Source organism: Haliotis asinina, chromosome 4 (assembly GCF_037392515.1).
Source record: "Haliotis asinina isolate JCU_RB_2024 chromosome 4, JCU_Hal_asi_v2, whole genome shotgun sequence".
NCBI lineage: Eukaryota > Metazoa > Mollusca > Gastropoda > Lepetellida > Haliotidae > Haliotis > Haliotis asinina.
In genome coordinates this window covers 1,047,696-1,070,740 of record NC_090283.1, presented here as the reverse complement: position 1 = coordinate 1,070,740, position 23,045 = coordinate 1,047,696, and the positions used below count along the sequence as shown (strand labels likewise).

At 38.2% G+C, this 23,045-nt stretch overlaps 1 protein-coding gene across 2 annotated transcripts; it reads right to left on the bottom strand.

Moving 5' to 3' along the window:
* Positions 1-1,391: 1,391 nt before the first annotated feature.
* Positions 1,392-21,293, bottom strand: LOC137282041 (snRNA-activating protein complex subunit 5-like). Of its 2 annotated transcripts, XR_010956785.1 has the most exons (5): positions 21,131-21,281; positions 16,853-16,966; positions 16,237-16,315; positions 1,533-2,311; positions 1,392-1,477 (listed from the first exon to the last, which is right to left on the bottom strand). XR_010956785.1 is itself a non-coding variant. In XM_067813791.1 (4 exons), the coding sequence occupies exons 1-4, from the start codon at positions 21,263-21,265 to the stop codon at positions 2,193-2,195; spliced, it is 447 nt and encodes a 148-aa protein (XP_067669892.1). In that variant the 5' UTR covers positions 21,266-21,293; the 3' UTR covers positions 1,392-2,192. The 2 variants fall into 2 exon arrangements, 1 of the variants encoding a protein (XP_067669892.1); XM_067813791.1 differs by having other exon boundaries at positions 1,392-2,311; positions 21,131-21,293.
* Positions 21,294-23,045: the final 1,752 nt, after the last annotated feature.

The following is a 23,045-nucleotide window of genomic DNA, read 5'->3' as shown; positions in this document are numbered from 1 at the left end:
GTAATAATCCAACCATGTGGAGACAGTCTGTAAATACGTCTGAATCAGAGGATCCCGTGATCAACAATGACCATCGGTCTGTGCAACTGGATACGATGACGTGTCAGCATAACCACCACTCTCTTTGACACGTCCGTATCCAGGATGTTGGACACACTGACTGGCGCCATGCCGACAACTGGAAAGGGTTGGTATCCCTGGGCAGTGTGTGGCCGGTGGTGCGACCCGGGCCATAGCAAAGTTCGCGAAATGTTATATATATTGAGAAGACATAGGAACTAGCCGTGCGTCAGTATAGTGTTTAGTGTCAAAGTCAGTACCAGAAACCTTCAGGCACTCCATGTCAATGCAGCGAGGGTCAGCCACCATTGGTTGCACAAACACGCCATCAGTCCACAGTTAAACCTTGCTACCATTTTAACAGTATTGTCTTTATTACTACTCATTATCACAGCACATGGAATGAGATCCTTGGTATGTTTATTCTTGTCAGCAGACCAGCATGGATTGGGATGCAACTCCCAATGACTGCAAGTGATTAACGGGGGTTTTACAGGTTATCGACAATGTCTGTCCATTTCCACGAATATATGCCCATGTCCTTGGACTGTCAACTATAAGACTTTGGTGGAAGAGACAATGGTCCCAAATCCACCAAACACTGTCTCATCAGACAGAAAGGCGGAAATGTCCTCAGTCTGTGGATGCATTATAATGCAGCTCATCACTCTGATGCAGCTCATCACTCTGATGCAGCCACGTCTGCAACACAAGTATTCATGGAATTAAGTAGGAGAAAACACGCCTCCGTGGTTTTGGTAGACAATGTAAAACCGGAGTGGGAGGGATTTCCCAAAACCGAGAAGTGTTTCCTCTAACATATATAACGTCAATGACGGGTAATTACAATGTAGATGATAATTTAATGAAGCTACATAACAGTAACTGAAGAGCGCGTAAAATCAATTTAATGACTATGAGTAGATAATTAACCCATTCCCCTTCGTCAGCCCGGTGGCCGTGCGGTAGAGCGACTGCCTACGGATGAGAGAATTGCAGTTCCAACCTCGCTTCGGAAATCTTTTGTAATATGACTTAAATCTAAAATGATTTCAAACACTCGTGTATCTTTAGAATGTTGATGTTCATATAAGGTTAGGAAAAGTAAACCCTGGAAAGCGGTCTCACTAACGAAAAATAAAACATGTCCCTCCAAAACAAAAACCTCAAGTGCGGTTATTCTGGGAAAACGAGATGACCTGATACATAGTCAGAAGCACACTCCAGATTTATAATATGTCATATTGTCAAGAAAAAGATCAAGTCAAATGTGGCAATAGGAACATGCTCTTCAAAGATGCACGCTATTTTGACGAAAAACAGTAAACATATTTTCAAGTGGTGTGTTTAATGCGAACATCAGTTCTGTTTTTACAGTTCTGCAGCACTTGAGAATGTGGATTCATGTCCCTGACTGCTTCTACACCAGGGTTACTGGCAGTTCATCAGTGTCACTGGCTACTTGTACAAACACTCCACACCAGGGTTACAGGCAGTTCATCAATGTCACTGGTGACACAAACACGCCATCAGTCTCTCACACTCACTCTGTGTAGCGCCCAAATCCACTACCACGGCTCAAAGACACCGTTTTCCCTGGATCATCTAAGGTCCATCATATTCCATCTCAACTCCCTGGGGATCATACAACTCTTGCTGCCAACTAAGCACACTGAGTTAATGTGGCTTTTTCTTTTCTTAAAAGGTAGCCATTCACAACTGGATGTACTGGGACAGTACTTCGTCCAAGTTTAATGCCCATAGCTGTACCCACAATTAGGTGTTTGCATGTGATCACTGAAAGAGTACCTCCAAGGTTCTTTACGATCTGTCTTAGATGGGATCAATCCCACCTGATTTAGAAAATTATCCACAGAATAATCCAGGTTCCTGCATTCCACAATATTCCAGAATAGGAACAGGTCCAGAACATTTTGGAATTTCATTCTGCATGACATTTCAAACATCGGTTTTGATTTATTGTATGCATCCAAACCTAATAATTACATAAACATGAGTGGTCAGTATCCATAGGTCAGTGGCTCGACTAAATGAAAGACCAGGCTGATGTACTGAAGCTGGCTTGTGTGAGATGCAGTATCTTGTCCTGTCCAGTGATGTCCACTTTGAATTCACTTGTTTCTGGCCGACAGTTCATCCAGAAAGGCTGACAACTGGTCTGTGACAGTCTCTGGTTCATCATCTTCATCATCCTCATCTTCTTCCTCCTCCTCCTCCTCCTCCCCTTGGTCTGCAACATTGATAACATTCAGTAAATACAGACGACAGACCATACTAACAGTCAGACATCCCAAGGTGCTCGGTCACGCTGAGGCCACAAACTCATATTGAGACATTCGGAGGGGCCTGACTGTGCAGAGGTCCCAACCATACAGTCAGACATCCCAAGGTGCTCGGTCACGCTGAGGCCACAAACTCGTATTGAGACATTCGGAGGGGCCTGACTGTGCAGAGGTCCCAACCATACAGTCAGATATCCCAAGGTGCTCGGTCACACTGAGGTCACAATCATACAGTCAGACATCACAGACATGCCATCAGACTAAACTCGGGACCAAACTGACAAAAACATAGTCAGGTATCAAAAGGTACCTGGTCATACACCCGTGAAGATCTGTGCTAGTGAAGACTGAGATGGTTGACACATGTCATCACATATCTCAAAACAATCTTGATTGTCTGGAATATTGCTGAGCAATGAGCCAAAATAAACTCATTCACTCAGACATACCAAGGTGACAAACATACAGTCACACGTTCTTGCCCACACAGAAGTGATACAAAGTCAGACATCCCAAGGTTCTTGGCCACACAGGAGTGATACATCAATGTTTAATTGATCACTAAATCACAATATCTGTCAAGAAATGTGACATACTTGTGTTTGCTGATTAAAATATAAGCCAATTTACTTTCGCTTCATAAGTAAACATTTCTCAGAAATTCTTGTCAAGAACACTTACTGTGTCAACCATATACATGCAAAACACTCATACCATATTAACATTCACAAAGTCTGTGTATGAACTTAAATATCTTTTTTCCGAAAGAACAGTAAATAATGCTGCCAGGCTTTCATGAAACACTTCAATACTGATTTTGTTTTGACCTTAAGGTGTTTTATATATTTGGGGTTAAAGAATCTAGCATCATAAGGTGTTTTATGTATTTGGGGTTAAAGAATCTAGCATCATAAGGTGTTTTATGTATTTGGGGTTAAAGAATCTAGCATCATACGGTGTTTTATGTATTTGGGGTTAAAGAATCTAGCATCATAAGGTGTTTTATGTATTTGGGGTTAAAGAATCTAGCATCATAAGGTGTTTTATGTATTTGGGGTTAAAGAATCTAGCATCATGAGGTGTTTTATGTATTTGGGGTTAAAGAATCTAGCATCATAAGGTGTTTTATGTATTTGGGGTTAAAGAATCTAGCATCATGAGGTGTTTTATGTATTTGGGGTTAAAGAATCTAGCATCATAAGGTGTTTTATGTATTTGGGGTTAAAGAATCTAGCATCATAAGGTGTTTTATGTATTTGGGGTTAAAGAATCTAGCATCATAAGGTGTTTTATGTATTTGGGGTTAAAGAATCTAGCATCATAAGGTGTTTTATGTATTTGGGGTTAAAGAATCTAGCATCATAAGGTGTTTTATGTATTTGGGGTTAAAGAATCTAGCATCATAAGGTGTTTTATGTATTTGGGGTTAAAGAATCTAGCATCATAAGGTGTTTTATGTATTTGGGGTCAAAGAATCTAGCATCATTAGGTGTTTTATGTATTTGGGGTCAAAGAATCTAGCATCATAAGGTGTTTTATGTATTTGGGGTTAAAGAATCTAGCATCATAAGGTGTTTTATGTATTTGGGGTTAAAGAATCTAGCATCATAAGGTGTTTTATGTATTTGGGGTTAAAGAATCTAGCATCATAAGGTGTTTTATGTATTTGGGGTTAAAGAATCTAGCATCATAAGGTGTTTTATGTATTTGGGGCATCATAAGGTGTTTTATGTATTTGGGGTTAAAGAATCTAGCATCATAAGGTGTTTTATGTATTTGGGGTTAAAGAATCTAGCATCATAAGGTGTTTTATGTATTTGGGGTTAAAGAATCTAGCATCATAAGGTGTTTTATGTATTTGGGGTTAAAGAATCTAGCATCATAAGGTGTTTTATGTATTTGGGGTTAAAGAATCTAGCATCATAAGGTGTTTTATGTATTTGGGGTTAAAGAATCTAGTATCATAAGGTGTTTTATGTATTTGGGGTTAAAGAATCTAGCATCATAAGGTGTTTTATGTATTTGGGGTTAAAGAATCTAGCATCATAAGGTGTTTTATGTATTTGGGGTTAAAGAATCTAGCATCATAAGGTGTTTTATGTATTTGGGGTTAAAGAATCTAGCATCATAAGGTGTTTTATGTATTTGGGGTTAAAGAATCTAGCATCATAAGGTGTTTTATGTATTTGGGGTTAAAGAATCTAGCATCACAAGGTGTTTTATGTATTTGGGGTTAAAGAATCTAGCATCATAAGGTGTTTTATGTATTTGGGGTTAAAGAATCTAGCATCATCAGGTGTTTTATGTATTTGGGGTTAAAGAATCTAGCATCATAAGGTGTTTTATATATTTGGGGTTAAAGAATCTATTATGATAAGGTGTTTTATGTATTTGGGGTTAAAGAATCTAGTATCATAAGGTGTTTTATGTATTTGGGGTTAAAGAATCTAGTATCATAAGGTGTTTTATGTATTTGGGGTTAAAGAATCTAGCATCACAAGGTGTTTTATGTATTTCGGGTTAAAGAATCTAGTATCGTAAGGTGTTTTATGTATTTGGGGTTAAAGAATCTAGCATCATAAGGTGTTTTATGTATTTGGGGTTAAAGAATCTAGCATCACAAGGTGTTTTATGCATTTGGGGTTAAAGAATCTAGCATCATAAGGTGTTTTATGTATTTGGGGTTAAAGAATCTAGCATCATCAGGTGTTTTATGTATTTGGGGTTAAAGAATCTAGCATCATAAGGTGTTTTATATATTTGGGGTTAAAGAATCTATTATGATAAGGTGTTTTATGTATTTGGGGTTAAAGAATCTAGTATCATAAGGTGTTTTATGTATTTGGGGTTAAAGAATCTAGTATCATAAGGTGTTTTATGTATTTGGGGTTAAAGAATCTAGCATCACAAGGTGTTTTATGTATTTCGGGTTAAAGAATCTAGTATCGTAAGGTGTTTTATGTATTTGGGGTTAAAGAATCTAGCATCATAAGGTGTTTTATGTATTTGGGGTTAAAGAATCTAGCATCATAAGGTATTTTATGTATTTGGGGTTAAAGAATCTAGTAAACACGTCACAATTTATTTCTGGACTCACAAAAGTCCAGAAACTCTCCGCACTGTGGCCACTCTCTCACAAGGGATTTCGCAAAATTAAACAGGCAGCTGTTATGTATATGTGCTAAGGATGAAAAAATGAAAAATTTTTTTTTCGAAAACTCAAAATTTAAACTGTGGCCAATGAGTAGGCCCATGGGCAGGCCCATGAGCGAAAGTGTTTAATTTCATCCAGAATAAATGTTTTGGAGGTTGTAAATGAATGAAAAAATGTTAATAAGTATCATGACACAAATTTCAGCTTGTTGTGACTTGACTCTGCTAACTGACAGCGATTTTTAAAAATCTCGCCCATGGGTGAAAAACATATTGGCCCATGGACGAGAATACTTAATTTCATTGAAACTACATGTTTTTTTTCCAGGCTTTGCAGTTTTTCAATAAATGAACGTGTATTTATTAGTGTCTTGACACAAAATTAAGCTTAGTTTGACTTAATTCGGCTAATTAAGAGTGATTTTTCAAAAAAGTCTCGCCCATGGGCGAAAACCATTTGGCCCATGGGTGAGAATATTTACTTTTACTCAAAATACACCTTTTCCCATGTTTTGGAGGTTGTGAATGGCTGAAAGTATGTTCATAAGTATCATGTCACAAAATTCAACTCATTTTGAATTAATTCCGTTAATTTAGAGCTATTTAACAAAATTTCACCCATGGGCGAAAAACATTTTGGCCCATAGGCGAGAATATTTCCTTTTACCCCAAACACATTTTTTCCAATATTTGGAGGATGTAAATGAATGAAAGTACATTTATGAATATCATGACAGAAATTTCAACTCATTTTGACTTAATTCCTCTAAATGAGAGCAATTTTGAAAACTCTCGCCCATGGGAGAAAGACAGTTTGGCCCATGGGCGAGAATATTTGCCTTCACTCAAAATACATCTTTTCCTGTGGCTTGGAGGTGTAAATGAATTAGGATATATTTATGAGTATCATGGCACAAAATCCAACTCATTATGACTTAATTCTGCTAATTGAGACCGATTTTCAAAAACATATCGCCCATGGGCGAAAAACATTGGGCCCATGAGCGAGAATATTTCCTTTTCACTCCAAATACATCTTTTCTAATGTTTTGGAGGATGTAAATGAATGAAAGTGCCATTATGAGTATCATGACACAAAATTCAACTGATTTTGACTTACTTTTGCGAGTTCAGGAAGATTTTTAAAAATATGCCAGAATAATTACTTTTACTCAAAATACATCGTTTCCTGTGTTTTGGAGGTTGTAAATGAATGAGGATATATTTGTAAGTATCGTGGCACAAAATTCAACTCATTTTGACTTAATTCTGCTAATTTGTAACAAGTACAAGAATCTGGACTTCCACTTAAATTTTCATAGTTTTTTTATTGTCATGGGGGTTGTAAATATATGAATGAAAGTGTGTTTATAAATATCATGACCAAAAAAATGAAATCATTCCGGTCTTAATTCGACTAATCTCGCTCGTGGACGAAAATATTTTTGTTTGCTTGTTTTCTTTATTTTGCAAACATGTGGTTTAAAAATAGATGAAATTCTAATGACAATTCAGTTTAATTTCGTGAGTTTAGTTTTATGTCGCACTCAGTAATATCCCAGCAATATGGCGGCGGTTTCTAGATAATCGAGTTTGGATCAGACAATCCAGTGATCAACAGCATGAGCATCGACCTGCACAATTGGGAACTGATGACATGTGTCAACCAAGTCAGCGAGCCTGACCACCCCATCCCGTTAGTCGCCTCTTACGACACGCATAGTCGCCTTTTATGGCAAGCATGGGCTGTTGAAGCTCTTTACTTCCAGCAACATATACAGTACACTTAGAATACTAAGCCTTGAGATTCTTTTGAATTTAGGTATTCAACCTATATCTATGAAGTTGAAGTTATTTGTGAAAGCCCTAATCAAGAGTGGCCAAACTCCAGTGACTATGCTGGGACACATTAATAAACGGTGTTGTGAGATCTTTAAACTGTATTGAAATATGTCTTGTCAATTCCACTGACATTCGCCAAATGTACCTACCTAGTAGTTTTAAGTGTACCTACCCAGTTTAGCGTGTTTCGTTTTAATAGTGTGGTCTCCATTTTTAGTAATTCCCGTTTGCCAGTCCCGGCTTTTCTTCGTCCGAGGTTTTATGGGGTATTCTCCTATTTGTCAGACCAGAAATTATCTACAACAGGGGTAGGTCACTCGCTTGTTTTCTTTACCATTTGTCCTAATTAGTATGCGCCTCCTCATGCTCCAATGCACACAGTGACCAGATTCGTCTCCATCGCAACTTAGGCTGCGTTTAACAGTACTTCAGCCAGTTTACTGTATCAGTCGAAATCTTACAATGAATGAATGAATGAATGAATGAACGAATGAATAGCAAGAAGTATATGTGAATGAATGAAAGAAATGATAAAAGAAAGAAGTACATATGTGAATGAATGAGAAAGATATAATAAAAGAAAGAAGTACATATGTGAATGAATGAAAGAATAAATGATACACCACGGCCATCCCTTCCAAAAGAACGCAAAACTATCGTTAGATCACATGTGTTAACATCAGCTTGTTATTGTCTCCCTGGTCAGACGTAACAATTGTCAGACAGGCTAAAACAACAAACTATCTGGTTGACTGCACAGCTGCCTGTTGACGTAGTATACCCACATCACCTACTTTTCCTGCGTAACCTTCATCTACATCACCACCCTTAATATATTGAGCAGAGAGCACAGAAGGCCCTATAGCTGTAACCACTGAACCGTGGCGTCTCTCTGCTCCCAAGTTCCCAAGTGGGGGTGTCCTTCTCTACCTATTCCATTAATCTTAAAACATCTAACAAGCTCAACGCATGCATCTTTTTATTAAAATGTGATGTTATACATACTCATAAGAGTATTATTATGTATTATTCAGTTGATAAATTATATATATATATATCTCACACGCTGGACAGGTTTAGGGCATTTTGTGTTAATTTACCATTACCATTTTCATAATGCTTAAAAAAGACACTCATTAATCTATCACAGAGTTTTGTCATTCCTTCACTCCAACATGGTTGCTAAATCCCCTATGATCATAGTATATCGACTCTACCATACCCAATTCACCTAATCCTGAGAAATCAACCAGTCATGACATACCCACATCGCCTAATTAATTTTCCGTACCTATCGAGTTAAAAATACATAAAATGGGAGGACGCCTTGTTAACTAATGGGAGTGAGCCTTGTAGTGAGTACCCTCACTCTCACAAACCCACGTATTGAGGAGAAGCGGCCGTGTTTGTCGGGGATTTTTCTGGCTTTGCTAAATAAATCGTACATAAACATGTAAAATATTTTGCTTTGATTCTGTAACTACCCACATTATGACATTGAGACCATTTTGATTTATCGAGTAAAATACGATTGAATAGTTTTGAGTTTGAATCTTGCCACTTTAGCGCTCTATCTTTTTAAATGATGCATGCATGCTAATATTTAGGTGGTTTTTAGTATTCCATCTATTTGTTTAAATTAATTGATTTGTCTGTTTTTGCTTTGTTTGGTTTTTTTATTGCTAGTGGCGTAGCGAGTGAGTCTGCTTTGGTACCTGTAAATTTATTCAGACGTTTGACGAGCGGGACGTAAACAAGAACATATATAATGAGCCCCTGCATCAGTACTTATTAAAGTGTTTGAAACATTATTCTAGACCATTGTTTGTACACAACTGATGAAATGTACCTGAAAGATCAAGGTTCATAAGAACGTACAGGGCACATTTCTCCTACCCCATTTAAGTATGTCCATTTCTGATAGGTTCACGTGGCCTTGCGAGGGATAATAGATCATTAAGTTTTTACCCCGCCACGTGGGAAAAGCCTGCATCCACGGCAGTCAGTGAACTGTAAAGCAGTGTTTCGAATCGAGTATAGTTAGTACCATCTTAATATAATACATGGTTCCAGCTTGTTTTGATGCTCTATTTACATAAAGTGATATTTAAACATTCATTATGGTAAATACGGTGTAGCAATGTGATGAAGAGTATGCGGGTTTTCTTCATCCCATTTCATCCACCGATGAGAATGGTGGTATCCTCTTTTGGTTCACACCCGGATTCTCCATTGTTTTATCAAATACACAACAGGGCTGTCGAAAAGCAGTGGAGTGTGACAGTGCTCAACACTGTTCTAATGACACCCGGAGCGTCGACTGCCTTGGAGAACTTGTGCCCGAGAATAGCAGAAGACTCGTCTCTACGCTAATTAACGAGCTAAAACACATACACAAACACATCGGTGAAAGAATGAGCTGTGGAACCAATTCCTGAAAGATAGTCGTCGCACGAACAGTAAACGAGAAAGTTGGCGTCATCGTGAATCGAGGGTTTGTAAGCATTGTAAACAGCATATTGTGACACAGTGGCCACAATAAAGAATAAAGAAGAACTTGACAGAAGGCTTCAGCGTCTCAACGAGCAGCTCCAAAGACAAGAGATTTCCGTAATGAGCTGTGCTCATCAGACCGTCTGCCTCGCTCATAGTGACCACATTACTGTACTTTATAACGTATTTGGTTTTCCTTCATGTCCGGAATGTCGAACGCCATAGTGTTGACACCTGATTATCTCCTCACGTAATACCCGAAACATCGAATTTACAAAAATTTCAATTCAATTTTAGACAGCCCAGGCAAGTCGTTTGTTTAAGGAGTAAGAGGATTAGGAGACATGGTCGACTAGATTTCTTTGTTTAACTAATCCCACATGGCCTTCACCAATAGAGGGAATGATTTCTGTTCAGTTATGACATTGCTGTTCTCCATATGTCTCCATTTTCTCCACACATCTCCATGTTGTTGTATATTTGTGTGTTTTGGAACTCTGATTGGGACTGGTGAACAAGCTTTACAGTACTTCACCCATACAGCATATAATACAAAATATAAATGAAGCATGTGTCGTCATCCATATGAACTATCATATAATAACATAGGCATACATATCATTACATAAAATACAACTATCACATAAGTAAACATGAAAAATAGAGTTATGGTTTGTTGTGTCTGACTAGCTCTTTGTAGAAACACTGAACATTTGTGAGAAGGTTTTTGACAAGTTAATTAGTTTCCTGTTAAAAAATTAAAAATCAAGCTTTGTGTTTTATGATAAAATCGTAGACGGATTCAACTATTTTCTGGTTTTCACAGTGAATAAGTTCTTTTCCGTTCACCGAAGTCATCATAGACCACAGTGAGAAAAGGTCGATCTTCAAGCAGTAAGGAAGACCATGATAGCGTATGGAGTACGTGTGTAGTGGTCATCTCCTCCGTTACCCCCTCCCCCGATTCCACACCCCACCAGGGCGTGTAGGACTTGTCTCGGTGGATAAAAAGGGACTCCTATAGCCCCATATATCCCTAATCACAATGCTATAATTTGTCGTGTTTGTGTATCCGGTTTTGTGTATTCTGTAATATTGTATAGTACTGGTGAAGTGTTAATCAAAGCAATATTTTACTTGCTAAACGAACCACGTTCTTTGAGAATCAAAATATGTTTTAAGCACATTTCCAAAATTGAAATGCAGCATGCACACAATAACTAAATTGGAAGGAATATCGTGCCGGACAAGGTTTTCCAGAGCACATGCACATAAATGTCAATGTCTTTCAAACATTAATATGTGCAGGTCTTGCAAAAGGACAAAGCAGGTATGCTTGACAAAGTTCTTGCAAAGGAGGTTTATACACAACACCAAAACCAACTGGTCAGGTCGACGCCTTATAAAACAATCAATTCGAGATTTCCTTTGAATGTGAGATATTTGGCTGCGCGTCTTGCGCAATCAGTCTTTTTCATCCATATACACTCACGAACACCTGTTCATTTCAAAGCTGGTGTCCCCTAATGACCTAATGTGATCCATGGATGAATTTTGTATATGACAAGTAAAATACACTTGAAAGCGGCAGCTGTTTTACTCCAATAAACAAACCAGCGGACAAGACATGACTTTCGGTGCAAATTGTCGTAGGCGCTTTGCGGAAATTACGTAAGTGAACGCGGAAGAAACAGAAAGCGTCATCGTTCCGCTCTGTTTCCATTGTCTTTGCGAGTTATGCTGAGATATTCAACAAACTGAGATAAAAGTCAAAATGATGAAAAAGTGGAAATCAGTGTGTGGATTAGAACTTGAAAATCACTCATGAAGTCTTTGACAAAGTAATATCTGTTCAGGTCATGATCATTTGGAAAAAAACACGAAAGTTCTTTGGATATACAACTTCTTATAAGGTAATCAGCATTTCGGCGTAGCTGTTAAACTCGTTATCAAGAAAGGGATATCTTACAGGTAGTCCTGTAAGTTAAACATTTGTTTTAGGTCGAGGTCAAAATCGTTTGGTGTAGTGACAACGGTGTTGTTTTATGGGATTAGACACGGATTTTCTATAAAAAAAGTAAAATGTGTGTCCTCAGGAAACGAAATAAGACACGTGTACCAGAATGTAAGTGAATCGATGTTAGCGAGTTCAATCAGTGACTTCAGTTAATAAAATGGGCTTTCAGTTCACTCCTTCCATTAGTAATGAGTTATTTAGTTTCTTGATAAAATTGCTTGCAAGGTGAATGTTGAAAATGACAGTTTTCAGGATCATTTTAACAACTTCAGTTATGGCAAATGCGCTGCTATGCTATGTCCTACTTATTTAACGGGAAGATACCTTTGTGCAAACAGCTATATGTTCATTTTGAGAACTGGTAAAAAGGGAGAATATATCTCGTGAAAATGAATTTTGAAAGACTGCAGATCAACAGTTCTAGTTGTCTCAACAACATAATTTCTAAAATGCTTAGAGACCACAATCACGAAAGCCAAAGTAAATCTTTTCGAGTGTAGCAAAAATAGTGAAAATTTATTTAAAAAATAGAAAAGTAAACGCAAAGTCAATCTTGATTACATTACGTATTCCCCATACTCCGATATAATGATTACACATTAATAGTATGGATACGGTAATCTATAGTTTAAACTAATCTCCTCAAGTAATCGGGACTGGATTGGCAAGCATAAACATACATATCAATGCCGCTCCATACCAATAATATAATTACATAACATACATGATAACAACACTTCATGTTCCGCTCGTCAAACGTCAGAATAAATTTACAGTTATCAAAGCAGACTAACAGGCCCACTAGCAGTAAAAAACAAAACAAAAACAAATAAATTAATAAATCCAAATGAATAGATGGAATACTAAAAACCACCAAAATATGCACGCCCCCTTTAAAAGGGCAGAGTGCAAAAGTGGCATACCAGTAAAATATGCCAAGATTCAAACTCAAAACTATACAATCGTATTTTACTCGATAAATCAGAATGGTCTCAATGTCATAATGTGGGTAGTTACAGAATCGAAGCAAAATATTGTACACATATGTATCATGAAATAATAATTTATCAACTGAATAATACATAAACAATACACACATTTGAGTACAAAAACACATGCGTTGAGCTTGTTAGATGTTTTAAAGATTAATGGAATAGGTAGGAAAGGACACCCCCACTTGGGAACTTGGGAGCAGAGAGACGCCACGGTTCAGTGGTTACAGCTATAGGGCCTTCTGTGCTCTCTGCTCAATATATTAAGGGTGGTGATGTAGATGAAGGTTACGCAGGAAAAGTAGGTGATGTGGGTATACTACGTCAACAGGCAGCTGTGCAGTCAACCAGATAGTTTGTTGTTTTAGCCTGTCTGACAATTGTTACGTCTGACCAGGGAGACAATAACAAGCTGATGTTAACACATGTGATCTAACAATAGTTTTGCGTTCTTTAGCATGTTTTTATTCTTTCATTCATTCACATATGTACTTCTTTCTTTTATTATATCTTTCTCATTCATTCACATATGTACTTCTTTCTTTTATCATTTCTTTCATTCATTCACATATACTTCTTGCTCTTCATTCATTCATTCATTCATTGTAAGATTTCGACTGATACAGTAAACTGGCTGAAGTACTGTTAAACGCAGCCTAAGTTGCGATGGAGACGAATCTGGTCACTGTGTGCATTGGAGCATGAGGAGGCGCATACTAATTAGTACAAATGGTAAAGAAAACAAGCGAGTGACCTACCCCTGTTGTAGATAATTTCTGGTCTGACAAATAGGAGAATACCCCATAAAACCTCGGACGAAGAAAAGCCGGGACTGGCAAACGGGAATTACTAAAAATGGAGACCACACTATTAAAACGAAACACGCTAAACTGGGTAGGTACACTTAAAACTACTAGGTAGGTACATTTGGCGAATGTCAGTGGAATTGACAAGACATATTTCAATACAGTTTAAAGATCTCACAACACCGTTTATTAATGTGTCCCAGCATAGTCACTGGAGTTTCGTCACTCTTGATTAGGGCTTTCACAAATAACTTCAACTTCATAGATATAGGCTGAATTTTGTTATATTCATAGAATACCTAAATTCAAAAGAATCTCAAGGCTTAGTATTCTAAGTGTACTGTATATGTTGCTGGAAGTAAAGCTCTGTGTTCGGGACCCGTGAAGATCTGGAGTAGAAGAGGGCTTCAACAACCCATGCTTGCCATAAAAGGCGACTATGCTTGTCGTGAGAGGTGACTAACGGGATGGGGTGGTCAGGCTCGCTGACTTTTGCTGACACATGTCATCAGTTCCCAATTGTGCAGGTAGATGCTCATGCTGTTGATCACTGGATTGTCTGATCCAAACTCGATTATCTAGAAACCGCCGCCATATTCCTGGGATATTGCATAAAACTAAACTCACGAAATTAAACTGAATTTTCATTAGAATTTCATCTATTTTTAAAAAACCACATGTTTGCAAAATAAAGAAAACGAGCAAACGAAAATATTTTCGTCCACGAGCGAGATTAGTCGAATTAAGACCGGAATGATTTCATTTTTTTGGTCATGATACTTATAAACACACTTTCATTTATAAATTTACAACCCCCAAGACAATAAAAAAAAACTATGAAAATTTAAGTGGAAGTCCAGATTCTTGTACTTGTTACAAATTAGCAGAATTAAGTCAAAATGAGTTGAATTTTGTGCCACGATACTTACAAATATATCCTCATTCATTTACAACCTCCAAAACACAGGAAACGATGTATTTTGAGTAAAAGTAATTATTCTGGCATATTTTTTAAAAATCTTCCTGAACTCGCAAAAGTAAGTCAAAATCAGTTGAATTTTGTGTCATGATACTCATAATGGCACTTTCATTCATTTACATCCTCCAAAACATTAGAAAAGATGTATTTGGAGTGAAAAGGAAATATTCTCGCTCATGGGCCCAATGTTTTTCGCCCATGGGCGATATGTTTTTGAAAATCGGTCTCAATTAGCAGAATTAAGTCATAATGAGTTGGATTTTGTGCCATGATACTCATAAATATATCCTAATTCATTTACACCTCCAAGCCACAGGAAAAGATGTATTTTGAGTGAAGGCAAATATTCTCGCCCATGGGCCAAACTGTCTTTCTCCCATGGGCGAGAGTTTTCAAAATTGCTCTCATTTAGAGGTATTAAGTCAAAATGAGTTGAAATTTCTGTCATGATACTCATAAATGTACTTTCATTCATGTACATCCTCCAAATATTGGAAAAAATGTGTTTGGGGTAAAAGGAAATATTCTCGCCCATGGGCCAAAATGTTTTTCGCCCATGGGTGAAATTTTGTTAAATAGCTCTAAATTAACGGAATTAATTCAAAATGAGTTGAATTTTGTGACATGATACTTATGAACATACTTTCAGCCATTCACAACCTCCAAAACATGGGAAAAGGTGTATTTTGAGTAAAAGTAAATATTCTCACCCATGGGCCAAATGGTTTTCGCCCATGGGCGAGACTTTTTTGAAAAATCACTCTTAATTAGCCGAATTAAGTCAAACTAAGCTTAATTTTGTGTCAAGACACTAATAAATACACGTTCATTTATTGAAAAACTGCAAAACCTGGAAAAAAAACATGTAGTTTCAATGAAATTAAGTATTCTTGTCCATGGGCCAATATGTTTTTCACCCATGGGCGAGATTTTTTAAAATCGCAGTCAGTTAGCAGAGTCAAGTCACAACAAGCTGAAATTTGTGTCATGATACTTATTAACATTTTTTCATTCATTTACAACCTCCAAAACATTTATTCTGGATGAAATTAAACACTTTCGCCCATGGGCCTGCCCATTGGCCTACTCATTGGCCACTGTTCGCCCATGGGCGTGCCCATGGGCGAGCGAGTTTAAATTTTGAGTTTTCGAAAAACATTTTTTTCATTTTTTCATCCTTAGCACATATACATAACAGCTGCCTGTTTAATTTTGCGAAATCCCTTGTGAGAGAGTGGCCACAGTGCTGAGAGTTTCTGGACTTTTGTGAGTCCAGAATTAAATTGTGGCGTGTTAGTATCATAAGGTGTTTTATGTATTTGGGGTTAAAGAATCTAGCATCATAAGGTGTTTTATGTATTTGGGGTTAAAGAATCTAGCATCATAAGGTGTTTTATGTATTTGGGGTTAAAGAATCTAGTATCATAAGGTGTTTTACATATTTGGGGTTAAAAATTCTAGTATTATGATACACATTGTATTGACATCAGTATATTGGGATACTCATGGTACTGCACAATACTTTGGCAGTATGTCACTATGACTACAATTATAGAATCATGATGTATCATATATTGTATCCCAAACTCACAGTCAGACATCCCAAGGTGTCCAGCTACACTCAGGTCTAGCACTTCCTGGTACTTCTCATCCAACTGGTCCAGTTCACTCTGTTGGAGGAAGAAACTGAAGGTCAAAGTGACTTATCGGCAAGGACGACATTGAAAAGGAAAAAAGATGAAACATTCCTAAGCTCTGACAATCACCTGCTACATCTTCCATTGAATACCTGGATTTCCTGACTCACTGGTCCCTTTGTCTGGTAACAAACATACATGGATCTCCTGACTCACTGGCCCCCCATCTATCTGGCAACACACATACCTGGATCTCCTGTCTCACTGGCCCCTCATTTATCTGGCAACACACATACCTAGATCTCCTGTCTCGCTGGTCCTTCGTCTGTCAGGTAACACATATACCTGGGTCTCCTGTCTTGCTGGTCCTTCGTCTGTCAGGTAACACACATACCTGGATCTCCTGTCTCGCTGGTCCTTCGTCTGTCAGGTAACACACATACCTGGATCTCCTGTCTCGCTGGTCCTTCGTCTGTCAGGTAACACACATTCCTGGATCTCCTGTCTTATTGGTCCTTTGTCTGTCTGGTAACACACACCCATGGATCTCCTGTCTAGGAACACACGTACCTGGATCTCCTGCCTCACTGGTCCTTCATCTGCTTGGTCTGTGTGCTGGGACATTGTGGTGGACGTCGGCCGGTTCTGGAGACGCAGCATGCTGATTAGGGCAAGCTCCTCCACCTGGAACACACGAGTGAGTGAGTGAGTGAGTGAGTGAGTGAGTGAGTGAGAGAGAGAGAGAAAGACCAAATTTTGCTCAGGTAAGCAGAAGCACTGGAATGGTACATTAAATTTAATGCTGACATAAATCTTAGTAGGTTCTAGATTACCGGATGAGCCATTGGGACCATTCATTGATTGTTCATAAGGCACCAAGTCTATTCATAACTTTCGAGATTGTCTGTGATCTATTTGACACTTTCGCTTCATTTTTGTAACATATCAGGAATGACTATGCCAAATTGCATATTGTATAACAGAGTGGACGTCGTTCAGTTGGTCAGCTGTTGGGCTAACAATCCGAAGGTCATGGATTCACATCTGACAGACTCTCTCAAAACTGCTTGCTTGTCTTATTGACATGTGACGTATGACTGAGACAGTCAGTACGAGAAGTTGTGGTGCTGTATTCTAAAGGTGCTCCATAACCTTCTATTGCCTTACAGGCAGCTTGAATTAACTGGTGTATGATAATAATGTGTGCACTTTGCACACAATCTGTACTTGGTGCCATTGAGTATCTTTGGGTGTCTACACATGCATTAACTGTTACGTAATACAGAATACAAAAATGTCTACTACATTTGGCAGTGCTGGATTAACTCTAAACTGTTGGTTAGTTGTGCTTTGTCTGTTACAGCAGTTGTCTTATATTAAAGGCAGTATTGACAGATGGGTCTATGTCCATGGGTATCAGTCCACGAGTCCCCATCTGTGGGTGTCAGTCCACGAGTCCCCATCTGTGGGTGTCAGTCCACGAGTCCCCATCTGTGGGTGTCAGTCCACGAGTCCCCATCTGTGGGTGTCAGTCCATGGGCACCTGTGTATGAGTATCAGTCCATGGAGTTCAGCCTCTGGGTATCAGTCCATGAGTCCCAATCCGTAGGTATCAGTCTGTAGGTATCAATGCATGGGTGTCAGTTGTGATTATTGGTCTGTGAGTCAAAGGCCATAGGTGTCAGTGCATGGGTCAAAGTCTGTGCGTATCAGTCCATGGGTATCAGTCCCCAGCGTATCTCTAGTGGAGGTCCCTGTAACTTCTGCAAGAAAGCTGCACAAACACAACACTTTGCATGTTAGTTTATTAAAACTGGTAGAGGCGGCGGGGTCATACACACATAAGAGGTTAGACTAAATGCAAATTTATTGATCATTAGAACCACAGCACTATCTGCAGTTTCGGGCCATTTCACACAGAGTTTAATTTGATTGTTCACCAGAATGCCTACACTGCCAGAGGGCGGACCTCGATCAGCAGATCAGAGTGGGTTGCGACTGTATGCTGTGAGTTTACTACAGATCTTATCCCGGGTCTCGCATAATCTGACAATATTTTTGTTCACTCATGAAGTTTAACATACCTTTATTCCAGTTATTTCGAAAGTGCACATGAAAACATATCTCAGGGAAATTCACAAAAAAACTGACTTTCCAAAAGAGCATGCATATAGATTTAGTTCATATGTAAACCATTCTTGCAGTTTCGTTTCTGTCTTGTCAGTTTGTTTGTTTGACACAGAATGGCGACAGGCCATGCATTAACCACACAATGTGGTTAACGTCATTCATAATGGTTAGCCATTATTTCACTGGGCAATCGAAAACTATGTTCATTACAACTTTCATGTAATGACTGAGATAATCAGTGACATTTTTTTCATCACATTTGCTAAAATAAAGATGGTAATAATATTTAGTCAAGGAGGTCACTCAGATAATCATTTTATCAGTATGATTTCGTGACAACAGCAAGCTGACATGAAATATCACCACACATGATGGTGATGAAAAGGAGGTGCGTATCACTGTTTACATTTTGCTTCTTGAAACTGCTTAAATAAGAATGTCACTGATATCTGGTGACATACTTTACTCTACTATTCATGAAAATGCAATGAAAAGATTCTATCCAACAATTCTCTTATTTTCCCTGACTGAGCATCGCGTGGTAAATGTATCTAGTAGTGATGGCCACTATTTGGTTGTCATTTCTCAGTGTTGAAGCACAACTCAGCACAGCACCTGGAACCAGACTCCTGATTATGATGTCAGCCAGTTTCAGTCATCAGTGCCAGTTACTTTCACAATAGGAACTAACATATGAAATATAACTAAACTTCGCTGAACACTCTATATGTCGTTTGAAATGAAGAAAATATAATACAGTGATGGAACAGTTCAAAATATCTAAACTTGGTATGGCAGGTGTTTTGCAACATAAATAACTATTTCTTAGTATCTACTAAGGCAGCATCAGTCCGGCCCCCAATACTAATACATGTGAAGTTACAAATATATTATGTCCAAGAAAATCTGTTGAATGAAGAATTTCATATCTACTGGGGTTTTTTAGCCAAGTAATGCTGGTTTTCCTATCTGACAATGAATTAACTGCAAACACTAGCATCAAGACAAGCCAGTAGTGCTATGAAATCTAAACTTAAAACACTGACCAAAGAATCGTCTGTGTTCAATTATGAGAAAAAATGATTGATTGCTGATGATTTACTGACTTATTTCAATCAATGGAAATACCACCACCCTTTGACCAAGTCCTCTTTGTGGTGCAACACCCCAAATGAAGCATAAATTTTAATCAGGCCCTGAATTTTCCATCTCACGAACTCTCCTTGCAAATATTAAAGTAATTTATTTGTATCCAACAAATAATATATACAGTATATAACAGTAATGATATATATTTAGACACAAAGTATTAGTCTTGGTCTCAGGCCTATCGCTGCAGCTGAATGGTTAACAATTCTGTGCACTTAGCGCCATCCTGTGAGTTCTCTCTGTTTCAGGAAGAGAAGAGACACCTGTATTATTTCAGGCTTACCGCCATGTTACACACAACTGTCACTAAACATTAAAAAAATAAATAAAACTTACCGGTTTGCTTGGCTTTTAATTAAAATGATACGTTGTGCATGTTGGTTTCTATGGAGACGAATGCAGCACATGCACTTACATACAATTGCGTTTCGCCACGTAATGACGAATAACCCCGAAACATGGTATGTAGCTTCTAGCGCTTGTGCTTGCTGACAAGACATAAAATGTACGCTGGGGTTCACAGGGGCATCCAAACTCTCTCACTTTGCACTGATTTTCAAAAACTTTCATTTTAATTTTTTAAAAAACTTAGTTTTAATTTATGCACAGCCAAGAGCAAATAATACTGTACCATGGTGTAACATGTTTTTGGGGTAATAACGCAAAAGATTATCACAGACATTGTTGCGCAACATTAGATTATCAAAACTGTAATTCCATAAATAAACATCAAATCACCTTTCATAAATTTATTGTTAAAATGTTCTGTCATCCACTGGTTTCCAGTGCAGCGTACATTTCATGTCTTGTCTGGAAGCATGAGCGCTAGAAGCTACGTACCATGTTTTGGGGTTATCAGTCATTGCGCAGGGTAAAACCCTTGTATGGAAGCTCATATTATGCATTTATCTCCACAGAAATCAACAAATACAACGTATCATTTCAATTAAAAGGCAAACAAACTTGTAATTTTTTTCTTGAATATTTTAATGGTTTATTTTGTTAAATTTGTTAAAAATAACATATTTACAGGCACGTTATTCAGTCATTTGCACATTTATTCTTCTTGACTGCAAGACGCACATGCCTGGTACGAATTCTGCAGCACGAAAAACATATACATAAGAGATGACCAATTAGGCGTTCAATGTTTTGGGTTTTTTAATTACGACGGCAACATTCCATTCGAGTCACGTGACATTTATGCTTAGCTTTTCACTCGAGCAGACGATGGTCCGCTTGAAAAGTTGCGAGCGTTTTTTCAAAACTCTTATCATAACTTTTGTCCACCGTACCCCCTACCCCACTCAAAAACCACAATTACGAACTGACGTGCATACCTCACCCTAAATACACATTCAACAAACAAGACAGGTTTAAAAACACAATCAGTGAACTTATTCCAGTGTTTATTACACCGGGGAAGGTGCACATATATTATGTAAACAGATGGGGTTTCGGGCGGAACTCTTTCCCACGGCCACGGTATATATCGCATTATTTTGAAATGTAGAAACGGCAACTACCCCCACCTGGATGATTGTCATTGTAGATGGTACTTGTTCTCACCTTGAGTCTGTTGAGCTGGTCGCTGAGTTTCGTGTGTAGGTTGACCAGTGATCTCTCTTCCTCCTTCAACATCTGCTGTTCCTTGTGAGACATGTTGCTTATTCCACGGAAGTACCTTTTCTCAGTATAGCTCATAACACCACGTGCTTCGAAAACACGATGCAAAAGCATCAGATATCGCTGCGTGAACTTTTGGGGAAGGGGCATAATCCATGTGATCATGAAATCTTGCATGAAGATGATGCAGGCCATACACATGTGTGTTCAAACCTCATCAAAACCACGTTCCGTTCATTCGGTAAACATATATTTATTTGAGTTACCGATTCTGTTTTCTAATTCTAGAATAATGTGTTTGACTAGCATTTTATAAGTTGGAAAGTAAAATGCTAACACATTTATAGACAACAGCCCCTTTCGTGTTGTGAGTACAAAACCAAAAAGAAGTGGTGATCAAGTAGACCTGACAGTTTTGATCATTATAGCAAGAATTTATTTTCTTAACTAGCTTTATTACTCACCAGTTGAAGACATCACAGTTTAAATAAATTTACAATGTTATTACACATTGTGTAAAAACATCGCGTGATGCCGTACGTGGGACTACAAAGTGTTTTACAGTTATGACGTCATAATGCTAACACCTCTGTCAAAATAGTTTTAGACCTTGCTTGATATGACCCGCGGAAACGTAAGAGTCATCACACTCCATGACTTCTTGGGAAATAATTACTTTGCTAATGTTAGGTAAGTAATAAATAAAATACGAAACTGTGTCCCGTGTAATACCATATTTATGAAAATCGTGAATGGTATAGGTATCTAACTCGCTTTCGCTCGTTTAGTATTCTCTATGTATTAAAGTATTAATTGTGTTATTAGTATTAATTGTGTTATTAGTATTAATTGTGTTATTAATACTCAAAGAGACATTTCTTAATCCCTCTCAACACGAGCCTATTTTGATGAATATACATTACGTGACGTCACGTATTTATTTGTATACCAGTATATCGCAATATGCTGTTTAAATGATACGTATTGCAATATTTTTTCTTAGAACCTGTATTGCACATATTGGGCAATAAAATGTCTATATATGACATCCGCCTACAGTGGGTGTGGGTTTACCCATGTCTACGAAGTCGTTCTGCTGTAGGAGTTTGGTGATGGTGTTGCAGGAGCAATGTTGAACTTTCCTGTGGCTATTTTTTATTATTATAAGATATTTATAAGGCGCACATACCCAGTCAAGCAGTGCATGCTCAAGGCGCTGGTATCGGTTTCCCTCGACCACTGGATGCCAGTCTCAACGGTGCATCATGTTATCAATCTCAACTCCCTGGGGAACACACACATCTTAAAGCCACTAGGCGCACCGAGTTATTGGGACTTCCTCAGCTGTTTCTGTCTTATCCCGGCATTTCATTTGTGTTTTTCATACTGCTTGGCTGGAATTGGTGTTTTCCACGATCCATGCACGTGCATTGTCAGCACCGCATCATGCTTTACAGTTACTTTAAACAATCGTGAGATGTCTGGGCCATGTGATTAAACCCGGTGTCGCTTGAGTGGTATTATCCATGTTTCGGGAGTGTCTGCCCTAAGATTAACGAAGTGCGCAGAAAAAAAACTTCAAGAAACCCAAATCAATACAGCCCCGATTATCCATAGTTCAGTGGATCGCATACAATCGGATATGCATGTAGTAAAATCTCGGTGTCACGTGCGACCTGTGACCGGACCTGACCGAACATCAGCATATGTCACGTGGTATCATGTAAACTGTCATAACGGACACAATTTACTTGATGTCACGTGGTATCATGTAAACTGTCATAACGGACACAATTTACTTGATGTCACGTGGTATCATGTAAACTGTCATAACGGACACAATTTACTTGATGTCACG